The sequence below is a fragment of the Vulpes lagopus genome, chromosome 2, assembly GCF_018345385.1.
Source record: "Vulpes lagopus strain Blue_001 chromosome 2, ASM1834538v1, whole genome shotgun sequence".
Taxonomy (NCBI): domain Eukaryota; kingdom Metazoa; phylum Chordata; class Mammalia; order Carnivora; family Canidae; genus Vulpes; species Vulpes lagopus.
In genome coordinates, this window is record NC_054825.1 from 15,096,067 (window position 1) to 15,115,236 (window position 19,170).

Consider the following 19,170-nt stretch of genomic DNA (forward strand, 5'->3'; position numbering starts at 1 on the left):
GAAATGGTAGACATAAATTCAACTACATCAGAACCTTAAATATCAGTGGACTAAAAATCCAATTGAAAGGCAGAGATTGTGACATTGGATTTACAAAACAAAAATAAAAACAAACCCAGACTCCAACTACCTGCTATCCACATGAGACACAATCTAGATTGAAAAATATAAGTTGAAAAAATAATAAGAAGAAAAAAGATATATCATGTAAAAAGCAATCACAAGGAAGCTGAATGGATATGCTAAATAACAGACAAACAACAAAGAAATAATATCCTGTTATATGGCTTACTAATAAGAGAAACTTCTGTGTGGGAAAAATATTCCAAGAACTACTTTATATACCATACAATGCTTTCTCAATCACTGCAATACACCTCTTTTGACAGTGGTCACCATTATAATCAAATACTATTATATGAAATACAGAAGAACAGATGTTCCCCAAATTTCGATTTGATAGGACACTTTCATAATGGTATTCCCAAAATCAGAATAAAGGTGATAGTGTACCAGAAACTTCATAATCTTCAACATTCTAGTTTAAATGAAAGGCTGCTGAAGAATCCTTTGTTAAATATTTAATAAAAATAGGCTACAGTAAGTGTAATGGCTTCGATTTGTATTTAGCAAATATGTACTCCCTATTCCTTTGAGTGGAATATATTTTCCCACCTGTGTATGTTGGGTGTGGCCAGCTTATTTGCTTTGGCCAATGTAGTATATGGATGGAGACTTAAATGTTTTTGCACTGGGACGCCTGGATGGCTCAGCAGCTGAGCATCTGCCTTCAGCTCAGGGTGTGTTTCTGGAGTCCCAGGATCGAGTCCCACACCGGGCTTTCCTCCAAGAGTCTGCTTCTCCATCTGCCTATGTCTCTGCTTCTCTGTGTCTCTCATGAATAAATAAATAAAATTAAAAAAAATTATATATATATATATAAATGTTTTTGCACTGTTTGTCTTCTCTTTTGTGATCCACTATTAAACCATTTCCTAGGTACCCACTACCTCTTCATCTGGGTGCCAGAATGAACATACATACCCAAACGTGAACTAACCCTGGCTGGCCTGCAGCTTGAATCAGAGCCATCCAATGGAGCTAAACCTAAATCAGATGAACTGCAGTATACCTGCAGACTCAGAAGCATAAGAGTAAATGAATAGTACAAGCTCAGAAAGAAAAGTAAAAACTAAGTGAAAAGGAGAAGAGTACAAAAAAAGAGCATATATTAGAGCCCAGAGGAGAGAAAAAACATAATACTTTCAAGCACTGAAGAAGTGCAGTATTACTAAATCGTGGAGCTCAGAGGAAAATGTGATAAGAAATGTGGCTAACCACATGGACAGGACTATACTTTGTAGCACCATTTAAGCCATTTTAAGAATTTTGAGCTTGATCATGGAGTTATGAGATGCGTTTCAAGGTTTTAAGAAATTGGTGTAAACTGATTCGATTTGAATATTAGAAATATAATACTATTTACAATGTGAAGAAATGATTGAAGGAAAACAATACTTAGGACAAGAGAAACAGTCAGGTGCTATTACAGTAGCCTGAGAAGGATGTTGATCTAAACTAGTTTGGCAGTAGGTGCTTGAAAAAAAAAATAATGGATTAATCAAACACTTAAAAGAAAAAAATGGAATACTTGACAGTGCAATTAGTTGAATGTGAGTTATGTGCCTGTTCACTGAAGAATAGACAGAAGCCAACAGTCAAAACCCAAATCTGTGGTAAAAGCAAAAGGTGTGTGTGTCTGAGACATGCAGCAATGGATGAGAAGATGTATGAGATATACTGGAACTTATACCCAATGCCTGGTAATATTGATTTATAAATAATCTGCATGTAAGTGACCATTGAAGCCACAGAGTAAATGAAACCAAAACAGGAAGTTTGTTGTCTAAGGACAGAATAAATAAATGTAGACCCAAGAAACATAGGAATCCAAGTGATAACAAAAGGAAATACTTTTATTTAGTAAATAAAACTTGATTAGAATGTTGGAAAGAAAAGTAGGAGAATGTGGTGGCATGGAAATCAAGAGAAGAAGTGTTTTAAAAACAGGACCTAATAATGCTGTTAATAGGCCAATTAAAACTGAAGCAAGAAACTGAGAAGTTAGTGTCTGAAATTATCTATGACTTATGCCTTAGTAGCTCCAAAGGAGCAATATAGGTAGAAATCAGATTGTGATAGAGTGAGAAATAAATTGTAAATCATAAATTGACAATGTGGATAGCAATTATATATTTCCTCCTAATACATAGTAGAGTGCCTCACCATCCTAGGCATACAATTAACATTTATTGACTTGAATAAAGTAAAGAAAAAGAGACTATTATTTTTTCTTTTTAAAAATTTTTCATTTAAATTCCAGTTAATATTATAGTGCAATATTGATTCAGGTATAGAATTTAATGATTCAAGATTTCCAAACAATACTTGGTGCTCATCACAAAAAGTGCCCTCCTTAACTTCATCCCCTATTTCATCCATCCCCCCCACCCCACCTTCCTCTCTGGTAACCATCAGTTTGTTCCATATAGTTGAGAGTCCATTTCTTGGTTTTTCTCTTTTGAAAATTAGACATTTTAACTCAGATATACTCCTAGAAAAAAATTTCCCCTTTTTGCATGGGCATTTTGAAATGTTTTTGATTATTTATACATATCTATCAAACTGTGTGCAAAATAATGGGAAATTTCTTAAGTAGGAACATCCTCTTTAGGGATATGTCAATATTGATCTTGAGGATGATAGTCTTATTATTTTGGCTGTCAATTCAGAATACACAAAATTCCTTTTTTAAATGTCAAATTTTAAAGAATAAACACAACTTAAATTTAATTTTCAGAAAATTCTCTCTAGTGCAACCCTTCAGCCACGTGATTGTCAGAGTTTTCTTTCTAAAATGCACATTTCAAGGGCACTTAAAATGGATGACTCAGTTGGTTAACCATCCGACTTGGTTTCAGGGTTTCAGCTCAGGTCATGAGGTCAAGGTGGTGACATCAAGCCCCACATAGGGCTCTACACTTAGTGTAGAGTCTGCTTGAGGTTTTCTCTCTCTTTCCTTCTCTCTCTAATAAATAAGTCTTTTAAAAGAATACAAAAATTTTTAAATGCACATTTATTAACTCTGTAAATACTTTACATTTTGTTCCAAGAAAATGTTCTGGCCACATTTCCTCTCTATTTTCAGCCACACTTGTATAATCCCACATGAACACCCTATGCTTCTCTATCATACAACCTGTTTTCTCACCATTAAAAATAAGTTTCCTCCCTGATGAAAATCATTTATTCATAACTTTGAAAACCTATTCTTCATGTCCAGAAGAATTCCCTTTCATGTATCATGTCCCTTTTCTGACCTCTTAGTCATCCTTTAAAATCTTACTCTAGTATAACTTTTACCAAGAACATTTCCTGCTTCAGTATCACCTCTGTTACAATCACAGAGATAGACATATAATCTAGAACTTTCCAAGTCATAAATACCCTTCCCATCCATATCAGTGACAGCAAATGGCTCAGAGCATTTTATAACCTAAACAAAACCAAAATATGCCCCTGAGCCTCTGTATAAAGACACTAAGAGAGTCTTTTCCTTTTTCTCTCTTGGACTGCTAAGTTTGGATGCTATTAAATGCAACTAAAATAAAATACAATACAGTCATACAATACATTGTGAAACTAAGTCAATTCAGTAATTATTTATATAGCACAGTATAAAGATTGAAAAGGGATGGAGTTTTATATAGTATCAAGCCATCTGCAAATAGTTAAATTTTTAATTCTTCTTTGCCAATCTGGATGCCTTTTATTTTTTGTTGTTCTTGTCTGATTGCTGTGGCTAGGACTTACAGTACTATGTTGAATAAAAATGATGAAAGTGAACATTCTTGTCTTGTTCTTGAACTTAGGAGGAAAACTCTCAGTTTTTCCCCATTAAGAATGATGTTAGCTGTGGGTTTTTTATACATGGCCTTTATTAAGTTGAGGTATATTCCCTCTAAACCTACTTTGTTGAGAGTTTTTACATGAATGGAAGTTAAAGGGATGCAATTTTAGGGAAGGGGTCAGAGGAGGTGTAAATGGGTTCTTGAAGTACCCAAAGGCATTTCTTCTGGATGCCTCTGTTTTCTAAGCCTATCTAATTTAAAGTTGGATTTATTTACAACAAAGAATGTTTACTAATATATTTTGTGAGCTACATGAAGGTAGAGACTATTTTGTATTCTGATTTATATACTAGCAAAATTTCTTGCATATGACTTTAACTTATTAACTGCTTGAAAGTGTAGTGAGAATTTTATAAAAATATTCAATATCTGCCATTTCTGTAAGAAGTACTACTTTATATTAGTCTTTGACAAAATAGAGAAGATACTAAGTAAGCAACAATCATTAATATTTCTCTTTATTTGTTTCATTATTTGTAGAAATGTACAAAGTTCTATTATCATGATAGTAAGTTTCATCCTATTAATAACAAGATTAGACCCAACCTGGATGACGCTAAAGGAAGCATTTTTCTACTTTCCTGTATATCAGTAAAAACCTCTCCTTATTCAAATAATACCTTTTAAATTAATCTGTTCAATCTATTCAAATATATTTGGAAATACTACAACTGAAAGTGCTCAAAAGAATTGTGATGGAAAAACTTAGGTACCACATAAAATTATGAAAAATACCATTGATATTGGGCAGCCCCGGTGGCGCAGCAGTTTAGCGCCGCCTGCGGCCCGGGGTGTGATGCTGGAGACCCAAGATTGAGTCCCACATCGGGCTTCCTGCATGGAGCCTGCTTCTCCCTCTGCCTGTGTCTCTGCCTCTCTCTTCGCTCTCTCTGAATGAATAAATAAATAAATCTTTAAAGAAAAAAAAATACCATTGATATTAATTCACACAAAATCTACGTGAAATGGTTGGCTTACCAAAAGGGCATATGATAAAAAGGAATTTTGTTACGCAAACAAAAAATAATTAAATATTAAATTCTTCATACATCTTTTATGCTATAGCATGTAAGAATACAAAGAATTAACTTACAAAAAGAAAGGCTAAAGTAACCTGAAGCACTTTCTTTCAACTATATTTACAATGTTCTCTCCCTGTGTAGCAACTCTACTGAAACAAATATTAAAATAAAGTAAAATGATAAAAGTTAAGTGTTAACTTATCTCAAAAACAGTATGTTTGCTTGTTAGAAATATCATGGAAAAAAATTTTGTGAACAGAAAACAGTGATTTTTTTTTTTTTTGGATGTTTCTTGATATCTCATGGTCAGATGGAAATTTTTCAATAGGAATTAGGTTTTTTGAATTTTTTTATTTCAATCACTTTTCAAAATAACTGCTCCATAGAGTGTAGTCTGCAAATATTTATGAACAATTTTATCTATGGACTGTTAATTTTCTAAAAACTTGCAGTTTAGAATCTACAACAGTATATGCTTATGAAATCTAAAATACATAGACAAGTCTACAATCTGACTACCATTTACCCACAAATTACTCGAAAGCTTAAATCTAAGCTACTAAATAAAACATATTACTAGTAAAAACATAAAACCACATACATAATAACTATATATGTGGTTCCCTCATTTAGTGAACAAACCTATGGCTAGGTTTATCATTTATTTATTATTTATTCAATTTACTATTTAGATTCAAAATCTAATGATTTTGTAGGATATCTTCTTCCTCCCAAAGTGGAGGAAATGAATTTATCATCCTGTCAAAATAATGAGTAAAACAGATAAAATATATGAAACGGCTGTTTTCAGAAACTGGGTATCAAGCAATGTAGGACAAATGAGGGGGGCCTTAAAGATGGAGTGAGCATTTAAATGTCAGAAATTATTGTGATTTTTGAGGCTGTTATCTATCAAAAGGAGAGGGAAAACATATGTATCCCAGAAATTTTCTGGAGTTGAGGAGATGAAACTGACAATCTATAGAGGCCAAGGTGGCTAGACTTTATAGAACAGTATACTGAAGAGAGGACTTCCCAGATTGCTCAGACATTTGCTGAGGGTCCCCTTGAGTCTTCAGGTAAATACTACCTACTGATAAAGAAACTATCCAAGGCTAGGGGAAAAGCCAATTGAAAGGAGCAGAGAAAAAATTATCAAAACTCACACAGAGTTGGAAATATTTCATGGTCCCAAGAGTCAGAGTAGAAAACTGTAAGTCATGCATCATAGTGTACAGCACCCAGAAGAAGAGTAACTCAGTAATAAAAAGATTAACCCCAGACTAAATGCTGCTTTGTTCTTGCCTAACAAAAGACAAAAATAAGCCTTGGAAAGATCAATTCTTTTTCAAGAAAATTAACTCTATCTCAGAACAAAGCAAAAACTTATTTATCAAAATTGTACCGAAAAAAATAAAATTCAAAATGTTTGGTATCTAATAAAAATATGACCCATAAGGAGCTGCAAAATAAAAGAAGAAAAAAGAAACTCAGAAAAAATACAAATGATAGAATCTGTAGACAATTTATAGAAGAGTTATAATAATTGTATTTCATATATTAAATAAGGCAGAAAATATAGATATTTTCTAAAAAAAAACTTATCAAAATTCTAGAGATAAAAAATATAATAACTGAGATGAAATAAACACTGGATAGGATTAATACCAAATTGGACACGAGGGGTGCCAGGGTAGTTCAGTGGTTGAGTGTCTGCTTTTGGCTCTGGTCGTGATCATGGGGTCCTGGGAATCAAGTTCTGCACTGGACTCCCCACAGGGATCCCGCTTCTCCCTCTGCCTACGTCTCTGTCGTTCATGAATAAATAAGTAAAATCTTTAAAAAAAAAAAATAATAATAATAATATCAAATTGGACCCTATAGAAAAAAGATTAATGAATTTAAGGATACAGGAAAAGAAACTATCTAAAATGAAACACAAAAATAAAAATAAAGAGTGTATAAAAAATATAAAGAGTGTATAAAAAATATAAACATAGCATTAGTGAGCCAAGGAACAATTTCAGCCAGTCTGATATATGTACAATTGCAATTCCTAAAGGAGAAGAAAGGAATGGGGGAAAATTCTGAGAAATAAATTTTCTAAATCTGGTAAAAACTATAATTTTATAAATGTATGAAGCTCAGTAAAACCCATGCACAAGAAACAGTAAAAAAACCAAACCTATGTACACCATAATCAAAAGTTGTGAAAAAATGAAAAATTTTAAACTGCAGAAAGAGGAAAAAGACCCATTACATACAAAGAATAAGGTTAAAAGCAGATTGCTCACTAGGAGCACTGCAAACCAAAAGACTGTGGAGAAACACCTTTAAAAAAAGAAATAAAAAAGCTACAATTTAGAATTCTTCAACCTCCTAGAAACTAAAGATGTTCTCAGAATACAGACTGATATACTTCATTGCCAGCAGATCTACACTAGAGTGTTAAATGCCTAAGTCCCTCATAAGGTAAGAAAATGATACTAGATAGAAATCTGAATCTACAAAAAGGACAAATGAAAGATGAATACTAAAAATAGTAAATATATAGGTAAATCAAGATTGTGTATTACTTTTAATATATCTAAATGCAATTGATTATATCAAAAATAGTAACAGTATAGTGTGTATTTTATAATATAAGAAGCAGTAAAACATATTCAACAATAGCACAATGCCCAGAGGATGAAAATGAAACTATATTGTCTTAGGCTTAATATATTTTTAAAAATGTGTGCTGTAATATTACTGAACGTAGACAATGAAAAGTCTAAGAGGAATATGATAAACTGTAAAACAATGTTTAAAATAACACAACCGGAATTGTATCTAATAAACCAACAGAGAGGATAAAATGAAATCATAAAAAATATCCAATAAAAAAGACAGAAAAGGAAGAAGGAATAAAGGGCAAAAATAAATAAATAAACAAATAGATTTAAACCCAAAGATATAAATATATGTATATCACATGTACATGGTTTAAGATTGGACAAACTACATGCTGCCTAAAAGAAACCCATTTTAAATATAAAAGGAAAAATAGATTAAAAGGATGAAAAATAATACAGCATTCTAGAGCTTTCTAGAGACGGATCATATGGTAGAGTAATAGGGGGACCCTACCCTTGCCTCATGCCTAGAACACAACCAGATAAATATCAAATCAACTGAATACCCAAGAAATTGATCTGAGGGCTGAAAGAACACACTGCAAAAATATAGGGAGAAAAGAGGCCACGTTGTATAGGTAGGAGGTGCAGACACAATTGGGGGAAAAAGTATGGGGGCTGCAGTGGAAGGGAGGGAGCATTGATCACAGAGAGAGGAGAAAGAGGAGGAGGGAGCAGCACACAGGATATTGTGTGGAAAAATACTTTTCCAAAACCACTGCCTGGAAAAATGAGAGGGGCTGATTATCATGAGTTTTTATAACCAGTAGACTCAAAGACTGAAGTTGTAGCAGTCCTTACTGTGGATGGTGTTGAGCCTAGGGGCTGTAGTGGTGCCCCTGTGGAGAAAGAGGGCAGAGACCCAGCGGCAGACAACATGGTCTGAGGATAGCCTGGGTTAGACTGGGAGAGTCAGTTCACCTCCTTGGAATATATTTGGGGGCAGGGAGGGGGGGGGGAGGAGGTGGCACTGCCTCTAAGGAAACAAAAGAGACAGAAAGCACCATTACCCTGGCCTGTTCATTAGCACAGGGTCAGAGACACCTGCTGAGGGCAGCTAACCATGTTGCAGCTTTTTGCTGATCTTTACTCTAAACTCCTAGCTCCTATACATTTGTCCAACTGTCCTTTTGAGACAAATCAGCATGAGTCCCAGCACAGTGAGACTCTCTCCCAGAGAATCAGCATGCATCTGCACCATGCCAGGTCCCTAAGCTTTGGAGTTTTGAAAATCAGCTGGCATGCCTCAGATAAAACACAAGGGCATGGCACTGCCAGGTGAGCAGAGAGCTGGGACACAGACGGGGGAAGGCGTGGATCTGAAGGACACCTAAGACACATGAGAGGAGACTGTTACTCTTCTGTGAAGGCTTCCTGGACCAGGCAAGCATGAACTCTCCTCTCTAGAGCTGAGGGAGAAGCCTGTCACCAACGGCACAGAGGGACTTCAGTGAGCAGCACAACATCCCCAGTGGAGGTTTTAGATGCTTATAGCAACCTGACCACCCTGCACTCTACAGGTAGCTCTGTACTTGGGCAAGCACACCTAAGAGCCAGAGCAGCAGACCCCTCCTCCAGAAGACCCACAAAAACTCCCACATGCACAAAATCTACTGACCAGAGACTGCTACAAAGCTTCAGATCTAGATGAAACAGAATCAGGCTTCTTTTAACAAGCAGACCAGAGCACACCTAGTTAAAACTTGCCACACACTGGACAAGGTCCAAACACTCCCCACTGAAGGGAAGGAGAAACTGAAGAGGACTGATCTGAGAGAAAAAGCAGCCATAACACAGCAGCAGAGTACACACTGAATACACCAGTAAGACTTCCTGAAGCACTAGGTCCTGGATATTACATGACCTCTTCTTAATAAAGCCATTATTCTCAGGACCAGGAAACATAACAGCCTTTCCTAACAACAAAAGAAGAAAGAGACCTAGACAAATGCCAAGATGGAGGAATTCATCCCAAAAGAAAGAACAAAAAAAGGTCATGGTCAGAGATCTAACTGAACGGTTATAAGTGTAATGCCTGATTCAGAATTTAAAACAACAATCAGAATGATGCTAGCTGGGCTTGAGAAATGCATGGAAGACACCAACGAGTCTCTTACCACAGAGATAAAAGATCTAAAGACTAGGCAAGCTTAAATTTAAAAATTTAACCGAGATTCAAAAACAACTGCACATAATGATCACAAGAATGGAAGAAACAGAGGAACAGATAAGTGATATAGGAAACAAAAATGGAAAATAATGAAGCCGAAAAAAAGAAGGAAAGAAAAATACTGGATCATGAATGTAGACTTAGGGAACTCAGAGACTCCATAAAGTATAATAACATTCTTATCATAGGAATCGCAGAAGAAGAAAGGGAAAAGGGAGCAGAAGGTTTATTTCAGCAAATTATAGCTAAAAATATCCCTAATCTGGGAGGAAAAAACAGATGCAAATTCAGGAGACATAGACAACGCCCATCAAATGCATCAAAAGCAGGCCAACATCAAGACATATCATAGTAAAATTTGCAAAATACAGATGAGAAAAAAATTCCAAAAGCAGCAAAGGAAAAGAAATCCCTCACTTACAAGGAAAGACAAATTAAGTTAGCAACAGATCTATCCACAGAAACTTGGCAGGCCAGACAAAAATGGCATGATATATGCAATGTGCTGAATGGGGAAAAAATGCAACCAAGAATACTTTATCCAGCAAAGCTGTCATTCAGATTAGAAAAAAAGATAGAGTTTCCCAGACAAACAAAAATTGACAAAGTTCATGGTCACTAAACCAGCCCTGCAAGAAATATTAAAGGAGACTCTTTGGGAAAGAAAGACCAAAATCAAAAAAGATTAGAAAGAAACAGAAAATCTCCAGAAACAATAACTTAATAGGTAATATGATGGCACTAAATTCATATCTATCAATAACCACTCTGAATGCTCCACTGACTAAATGTCCAATCCAAAGACATAGGATATCATAAGGGATAAAAAAATAAAAAAAGACAAACCTATGTGCTGCCTGCAGTAAGAGACTCATCTTAAACCTGAAGACACCTGCAGAATGAAAGTGAGAGGACTGAGAACCATTTATCATGTTAAAGGACATCAAAAGAAAGCCAAAGTAGCCACAGTGATCTCAGACAAACTACATCTTAAAATAAACTGTAACAAGAAATAAAGGGGTCTATCCAAGAAGAGAATCTAACAATTATAAATATTTATGCCCCCACTTGGGAGCACCCAAATATATAAGTCAACTAATAACAAACATTAAAAAACTCACTGGTCATAATACAATAATAGTAAGGAACTTTAATAGCCCATTTATAGCAATGGACATACCATTTAAGCAGAAAATCAACAAGGAAATAAGGGCTTTGAATGATTCACTAGACCAGATGGACTTAACAGATATATTCAGAGCATTTCATCCTAAAGTAGCAGAATACATGTTCTTTTTGAGTACACATGGAAATTCTCCAGAATACATCATGTAGTAGGTCACAAATCAGGCCTTAACAAATAGAAGACTGAAATCATACCATGCATATTTTCTGACACGATGCTATGAAATTTGAAGTCAATCACAAGAAAAATTTGGAAAGACCACAAATACACAAATACATGGAGCTTAAAGAACATCTCATTAAACAATGAACTGGCTAACCAGGAAATTTAAGAAGAAATTTAAAAACATGCATGGAAACAAATAGAAATGAAAACATGACAGTCAAAAGCAGTCCTAACAGGGAAGAATATAGCAAAACAAGCCAACCTCAAGAAGTAAGAAAAATCTCAAATACACAACTTAACCCTACACCTAAAGGAGCTAAAAAAGAAACAGAAAATGAAGCCTAAAGCCAAAAGAAGAAAGGAAATAATAAACATTAGATCAAAAACAAACAATAAAAAAACAGTAGAATAGATCAATGAAACTAGGAACTAGTTCTTTGAAAGAATTACTAAAATTGATAAACCTTTGCCAGACATTTCAAAAAGAAATGAAAAGGGAAAGGGCCCAAATAAATAAAATCATGAATGAGAGAAGAAAGATCACAATCAACACCATAAAATATAAAAAATTGTAAGATAATATTATGAAAAATCATATGCCAGCAAATCAGGCAATCTGGAAGAGATGCATAAATTCCTAGAGAAATATAAACTACCAAAACTGAAGCAGGAAGAACAGAAAATTTGAACAGATAATCAGCAAGGAAATTGAATCAATAATCAAAAATCTCCCAACAAACAAAAGTCCAGGGCCAGATGGTTTCCCAAGGGGATTCTACCAAACATTTCAAAAAAGAGTTAATACCTATTCTTAAACTGCTCCAAAAATAGAAATGGAAGGAAAACTTCCAAATTCATTCTATGAAGTGACCATTACCTGCATCCCAAAAACAAAGATCCAACTAAAAAGGAGAATTATAGGCCAACATCTCTGATGAACATGGATACAAAAATTCTCAACAAAATACTAGCAAAACAAATCCAACAGTACATTAAAAGAATCTTTCACCACAATTAAGTAGGATTTATTCCTAGGCTGCAAGCATGGTTCAATGTCTATAAATAAATCAATGTGATACACATTAATAAAGAAAGGATAAAAACCATTTGATCCTCTCAATAGATGCAAAGAAACTACTTGGCAAAGTAGAATGCCAATTCTTGATAAAAAACCCTCCACAGAGTAGTGATAGATGGAACATATCTCAACATCATAGAGGACATATACAACAGACCTACAGCTACATCCTCAATAGAGAACCTCTGAGAGCTTTTGCTCTATATTCAGGAACAAGACAGGTTATTGTCCAGTCTCATCATTGTTACTTAACATAGTACTGTAAGTCCTAGCTTCAGCAATAAGACAACAAAGAAATAAAAGGCATCCAAATTGGCAAGGAAGAGGTCAAACTTTCACTAGTTACAGACGACATAATACTATATAGAGAAAACCTGAAAGACTCCACCAAAACATTGCTAAAACTGATACACAAATTCAGTAAAGTTGCAGGTTACAACATGAACACAGAGAAATCTGTGGTATTTCTATACAACAGGAAGAAGAAGACAAATCAAGCAATCGACCTCATTTATCATTGCACCATAAAAACCGTAAGATACCTAGGGATAAACCTAACCAAAAATATAAAAGATCTGTACTTTGAACACTATGGAACACTTATGAAAGACGTTGAAGAGGACACAAAGGAATGGAAAAACCTTCCATGCTCATGGATTGGAAGAACAGATATTGTTAAAATGTATATACCTCCCAAAGCAATCTACACATTTAATGCAATCCTTTCAAAATACCAACAGCATTTTTCACACAGCTACCACAAACAATCTTAAAATCTGTAATGGAATCACAAAAGACTCCAAATAGCCAAAGAAATCTTGAAAAAGAAAAGCAAAGCTGGAAGCATCACAATTCCAGTCTTCAAGCTAGACCACAAAGCTGTAGTGATCGTGACAGTATGGTACTGGCACAAAAACAGACACTTAGATCAATGGAACAGAACAGAAAAATCCAGAAATGAACCCACAACTAAATGGTCAACTAGTCTTTGACAAAGCAGGAAAGAAAATCCAGTGGGAAAAAGACAGTCTTCAACAAATGGTGCTGGGGAAACTGGACAGCACCATGCAGAAGAATGAAACTGGACCACCTTCTCACACCATACACAAAAATAAATTCAAAATGGATGAAAGACTTAAACGTGAAACAGAAACCCACCAAAATCCTAGAGGAGAACACCAGGCAGTAACCTCTTTTTGACATTGGCCATAGCAACTTCTTACTAGATACGCCTCTGGAGGCAAGGGAAACTAAAGCAAAAATAAACTAGTGGGACTTCATCAAGATAAAAAGCTTCTGCACAGCAAAGGAAACTAACAAAACTGAAAAGCAACCTACTGCATGGGAGTAGATATTTCCAAAGGACCTACCTGATAAAGGGTTAGTATCCAAAATCTATAAAGAACTTATCAAACTCAACACTCAGAAACCCAATAATCCAGTTAAGAAATGGGCAGAAGACATGAATAGATATTTTTCCAAAGAAGACACATGAAAAGATGCTCAACATCACTCATCATCAGAGAAATGTAAAACAAAACTACAATGAGATATCACCTCACACCTCTCAGAATGGCTACAATTAACGACACAGGAAACAACAGATGTTGGCCAGGATGAGGAGAAAGGAGAACCTTCTCACACTGTTGAGAGAATGCAATTTGGGGCAACCACTCTGGAAAATAGTCTGGATGCTTCTCCAAGAGTTAAAAATAGAATGACCCTATGCCCAGCCATTGCACTACTAGGTGTATATCCAAAGTATACAAAAATATGGATTCAAAGGGGCACATGCTTCCCAATGTTTATAGCAGCATTATCAACAATAGATAAAATACAGAAAGAGCCCAAATGTCCATCAACTGGTAAATGGATAAGGAATATGTAGTATATATAGGCAGTGGAATATTACTAAGCCTTAAAAAAGAATGAGATCTTGCCATTTGCAATGATGTCGATGGAACTAGAGTGGATTAGTCTAAACAAAATATGCCAGAGAAAGACAAATACTATATGATTTTACTTATATGTGGAATTTAAGAAACAGATTGTCATTGGGAAAAGAAAAAAGCAAAATGAAGGAGGCAAACCATAAAGAGATTCTTAAATATAAAGAACAAACTGAGGATTGATAGAGGGGAACTGAGCAGGGTGATGGGCTAAATGGGTGATGGAGAATACGGACGGCACCAGTTTTGGTGAGCAATGGGTGTTATACATAAGTAATAAATCCTTAAATTCTACTTCTGAAACTAGTATACTACATATTGCTAAGTAGAATTTAAGTAAAAACTTGAGACATAAAAAAATTATATTGCATTCTGGCTATAATGAGTAAGCTGGAGTAGCTATAATAATATCAGGAAAAATAAATTTAGAGCAAAGAATATTACCAGAAATACAGAAAGTGATTTACTAATGATAGAGTCATCAATTCATCAAGAAGACATAAAAATGCTAAACACTTGTGCATTTAAGTAAGAGAGTTTTAAAATACATGAAGTAAAAATTGACAGAACTGCAGGAACAAATAAACTAATCCACAATTACAGTCCTGGATTTTGAACACTCATTTCTCAAATTGACAGAATATCAATAAAAACATTAGAAGACTTGACAAAACCATCAACCAACTTGACATAATTCACATTTGTAGAACACTCCACTCAATGACAACAATATGCAGGGTTTTTTTTTTTTTTTTGCAAATGTCCAAGGAATATTTACCAAAATAGATCATATGATCTGGATGTTTATGCCTCTCCCCACAAATTTATATGTTGAAATTCTAACTCCTAAAGGCAATGGTGCTAAGGCAAACCTCTGGAAGATGAATAGGTCACAAGGGTGGATTCCTCATGAAAGCAATTAATGTTCCTATAAAAGAGATCCCAAAGAGCTCACTCTCCTCCAGCACCATGTGAGGATACAGTGATAAGGTGCTATTTTATGAATGAGAAAGAGGATACCTGACTATGCTGGTGCCTTGATCTTGGATTTTCCAGACTCTAGAATGCTGACCAAAAAATTTGTTTTTTATAAGCTATCCAGTGTTACTTTGTTATGGCAGTCCAATGGACTAAGACACCAGATTTATTCATTTTGCATTGCTGTGGCATTAAATTACCATGAACTTAGTGGCTTAAATAACAACACACATTTACTATTATGGTTCTATACGTTAGAAATCTGACTTACTTATTTTTATATTTCTATTGTGAGAAGTCTGACATGGACTAAAATCGAGGTACTAGCAGGGCTGTGTTTCTTTTTAGAGGCTCTAAAGAAGAATCTGTTTCCTCCACTTTTCCAGCTTCTAGATCCCTTTATTCCTATATTCAAAGCTAGCAACATTGCTTCTAAGTATTCTTCAGTAGGTATATCTCTCTCTAATCCTAACTTCAGCCAGCAAACATTACTTTAAGGACTCAAGTGGTTAGGTTGAGTCTACCTAGTAATCTGGGATAAGCATCTTAATACCCTAATCTTAATCACACTTTGAGAACCACTGAACTAGAAATAGAAGGCAATCAAGTTTCATAACCTGAAGGAAAGACAGGATCTGCTGGCTGCATGAGTGAGTGACAGTTATCACTACTGAGCCACAGGAAAAGGAAGTGTTAAAGTAGCAAGGGTATCCCTCTCGATGAAATTTTCCCCCAAAAAAAGGAAAAATAAAGGGGAGAGAGAGAGAGAGAGAGAGAGAGAGAGACATATGCTGCCTGAATCCGGTGGCAGTTGTGGTATTTTGAACCCCGGAATCCAGTTGTGTCATCCTTCCAAGCCCCTGAGAATACCTGAGCCCATTTTTTCATGGCTTTCATAACTGTGAGAGGCATCAAAAGCCTGGACATAGAGATTGAGCAGATCTGCGGTCTAGTGCAAAGCCCAGTCCCAAGAAATAAGACAACTTCTCACCCCTTTCCTGGGCACCAGGCCTCAAACTCTCACCTATACTTTTATCAAGCCAAAGCCCTCCCTTTGTGCTAACATAAAGGAGAAAGCCATTTACTTTTGACCTATCTTCTATCTGTGCTGGGTCTTAAACTGGTGACCACACAGATTAACCTGAACTTGGATTCTGTCCTCCTAGTGTTCTCAGCCAGAGTATAAACTAGGCGAAATAATATTGCCCCAGCAGGTACTCCATTGTTACCCAAAAAGAAAAGTTTAATTAACATTAAACCAACAGATCTCCAACAGTCAAAAAAATAAAGATATTCATCATAGACATTCAATGTACCCTTTTAATCAAGGGTCACATGTTTCATGTTTTTCAAAACAGAAATCTTATCTGTATTATTACTTCAAACAAAAACAGCATTGTTTTTGTGAAAAAAAATATTAAATGGTCATTATGTTAAGTACTATTAACACTTACCTGTATTTTAATAGGCCAGGAAAAGTTGCTGACGTACACATAGAATGTAATGTTAGGATTGCTTCTAAAGTTAAATTTTTCATAGGAAAAACTATCTCTGTATTCCTTTATATTAGTCTTGGAAACTATAGGAGTCTCCTCCCCAGATATTGTTCCAGCTAAAATGTAAACAACAATAATAGATTAGGGGGAAAAAAGCATCTTTTAAATTTAAAAATATATATTATATTTGCTTAATTATTATAACTGTACTTATAAAAATATAATTATCAAAATAAACTTGTTTACTGTTTAGAGTGACAAAGGAGAAATAAAATAAGATTCACCAGAGATGTAATGGAAATAGCATAAAAACTATTTTTAAAAATGATACCACTGATTAAGTGCTATGTACTGGGCACTGGTGCAGAAGATTTTATATTCTTTTCTAATAAAATTTTTTTTTTTTTTTATGATAGTCACAGAGAGAGAAAGAGAGGCAGAGACATAGGCGGAGGGAGAAGCAGGCTCCATGCACCGGGAGCCCGATGTGGGATTCGATCCCGGGTCTCCAGGATTGCGCCCTGGGCCAAAGGCAGGCGCCAAACCGCTGCGCCACCCAGGGATCCCCTCTAATAACAATTTTATAACAGAGGTATTCTATCTCTATTTTTCAAATTGAAACCTGATCCTCAGAAAGATCAAAACACTTGCCTTAAGTTTATAGCTACTGCATGGTAACTTCCTCTTTTAGCCCCAGATAGTGAGTTACTTCCATATACTACTCCACAGAGCCTCTCAAAACAAATCAGGACAGATTTTACATGTCTTAATCCAATTAAAAAATGGAAAAGAAATCTGTTTGTCTTAACCACAAATTGAACAATCATTACTTTGAATGTATTGAAAGGAGGCTACTATTTAAAACATGAGCTAAATGCTCAATTACTTAAACATAGATTGCATACTCAATAAATATTTACTGAAATTAACCAAATGGAACAAAGCACTTCCAACAATCTTACCATGCCTTCCACCTTACCAAAAAGTAAAAATATTTAGAATTAATATGCTGAGCAACTGAATTAATTTCTAAATCATCACCTATTCCTTGGGGTACTTTTACACATTTCCTGACATCATCTCCTAACCTCATAAATCAGAATTTCTGAGATTTAGTTTTGGGAATCTCAAAGTTACAAGCAATTTCTGACATGCTAAAATCACTATTCTAAACTATTTACAGAGGTTTTCTATATTTTTCTTGACAAGTTTTAAAACTCTTCTAGAGTAAGTTTATTGTGCAAAAGTAAATTTTGAATAAATAGTGCAAGTTTTCATGAATTCCTTTTTTTAAAAGATTTTATTTTCAAATAATCTCTACACCCAACAGGAGACTCTAAGGTACAACCCCAAGATCAAGAGATACATGTTCTACTAACTGAGCCAGTGTTCCATCATGAATTATTAATAATGAAGCTCACACTGCTAAGATTTTAACTAAATGTTTGGAAACATTGTAAAAAAATGCTACATATTTGCCCAAATTTCTCATTTTTTAACACATGTGATATATAGATTCTAGAATTGCAAAAACCACATCACTCTTGAATTCTATGTCTCCATGATTCTACATATTAAAATAACATAATGATTTGATTTTCAGGAACAGAATATAGATATCTGAGAATCCACATATTTTAAGAACATCTCAACACTTTAATGCAATAGTCTATCTTTGATATAGAAAATAAAAATCAATAAAATTTCCTAACACGTAAATACAAAAAACAGTAAATATACTCTTTCATAATCCAACATACACTTTGTATCTCATATTGGTTACATTTTTATGAAGTCAAAAATTTCAACTTATAAATCTTCTTAGAGAAGGCATATTTTTTTTAAAGATTTTATTTATTTATTCATGAGAGACAGAGAGAGTGAGGCAGAGACACAGGAAGAGGGAGAAGCAGGCTCTATGCAGGGAGCCTGATGCGGAACTTTTTCCCGGAACCCCAGGATCAGGACCTGGGCTGAAGGTGACACTAAACCACTGAGCCACCCAGGCTGCCCCAGAAGGCATATTAACACAGAACTTTTTTTTAACCACTCAGCACTGAAGCTGACAAAGGGAATGGTATATTTCTAAGCTTGGCAGTAATAGACAACATGTTAATTTATCAGCATGCACAGAATTTCATTGTTTTATATCAATATTAAGGTTAATAATTAAATTTATAGCTCCAGTGGTGACTCAAATAATTGAAATCTCAATCCCTAGTCATTAAAGAAGTAATATATCTTAATTAAAATCATAGCAAATCATAACACTGCCATTTTAAAAAATTAAGTAGTGAATAATATTTGTTACCCATCTAATTTTTAATTGAATAAGGGATAAAGTTAACAAAGTAATGAAGCTTTATTAATATTGCTACTTATTTTTTTACCTGAATCAGCAAAATGATTATGACATATTTTTTAATTTCAATTATTTGAATTAACAATAAAAGGTCATGTTAGAACACCTTCCGTATACA

The 19,170-nt window shown here is 34.7% G+C and overlaps 1 protein-coding gene across 3 annotated transcripts in view; it reads right to left on the bottom strand.

The window, feature by feature from the left end:
• The window catches only part of ATRNL1 (attractin like 1), a 760,501-nt gene that overhangs the window by 440,019 nt on the left and 301,312 nt on the right, over positions 1-19,170 (bottom strand). For all 3 annotated transcript variants that reach the window (XM_041742630.1, XM_041742631.1, XM_041742632.1), the window contains exon 24: positions 16,649-16,806. In XM_041742630.1, coding sequence (XP_041598564.1) covers positions 16,649-16,806 — 158 coding nt within the window. The remainder of the gene's footprint in view (positions 1-16,648; positions 16,807-19,170) is intronic.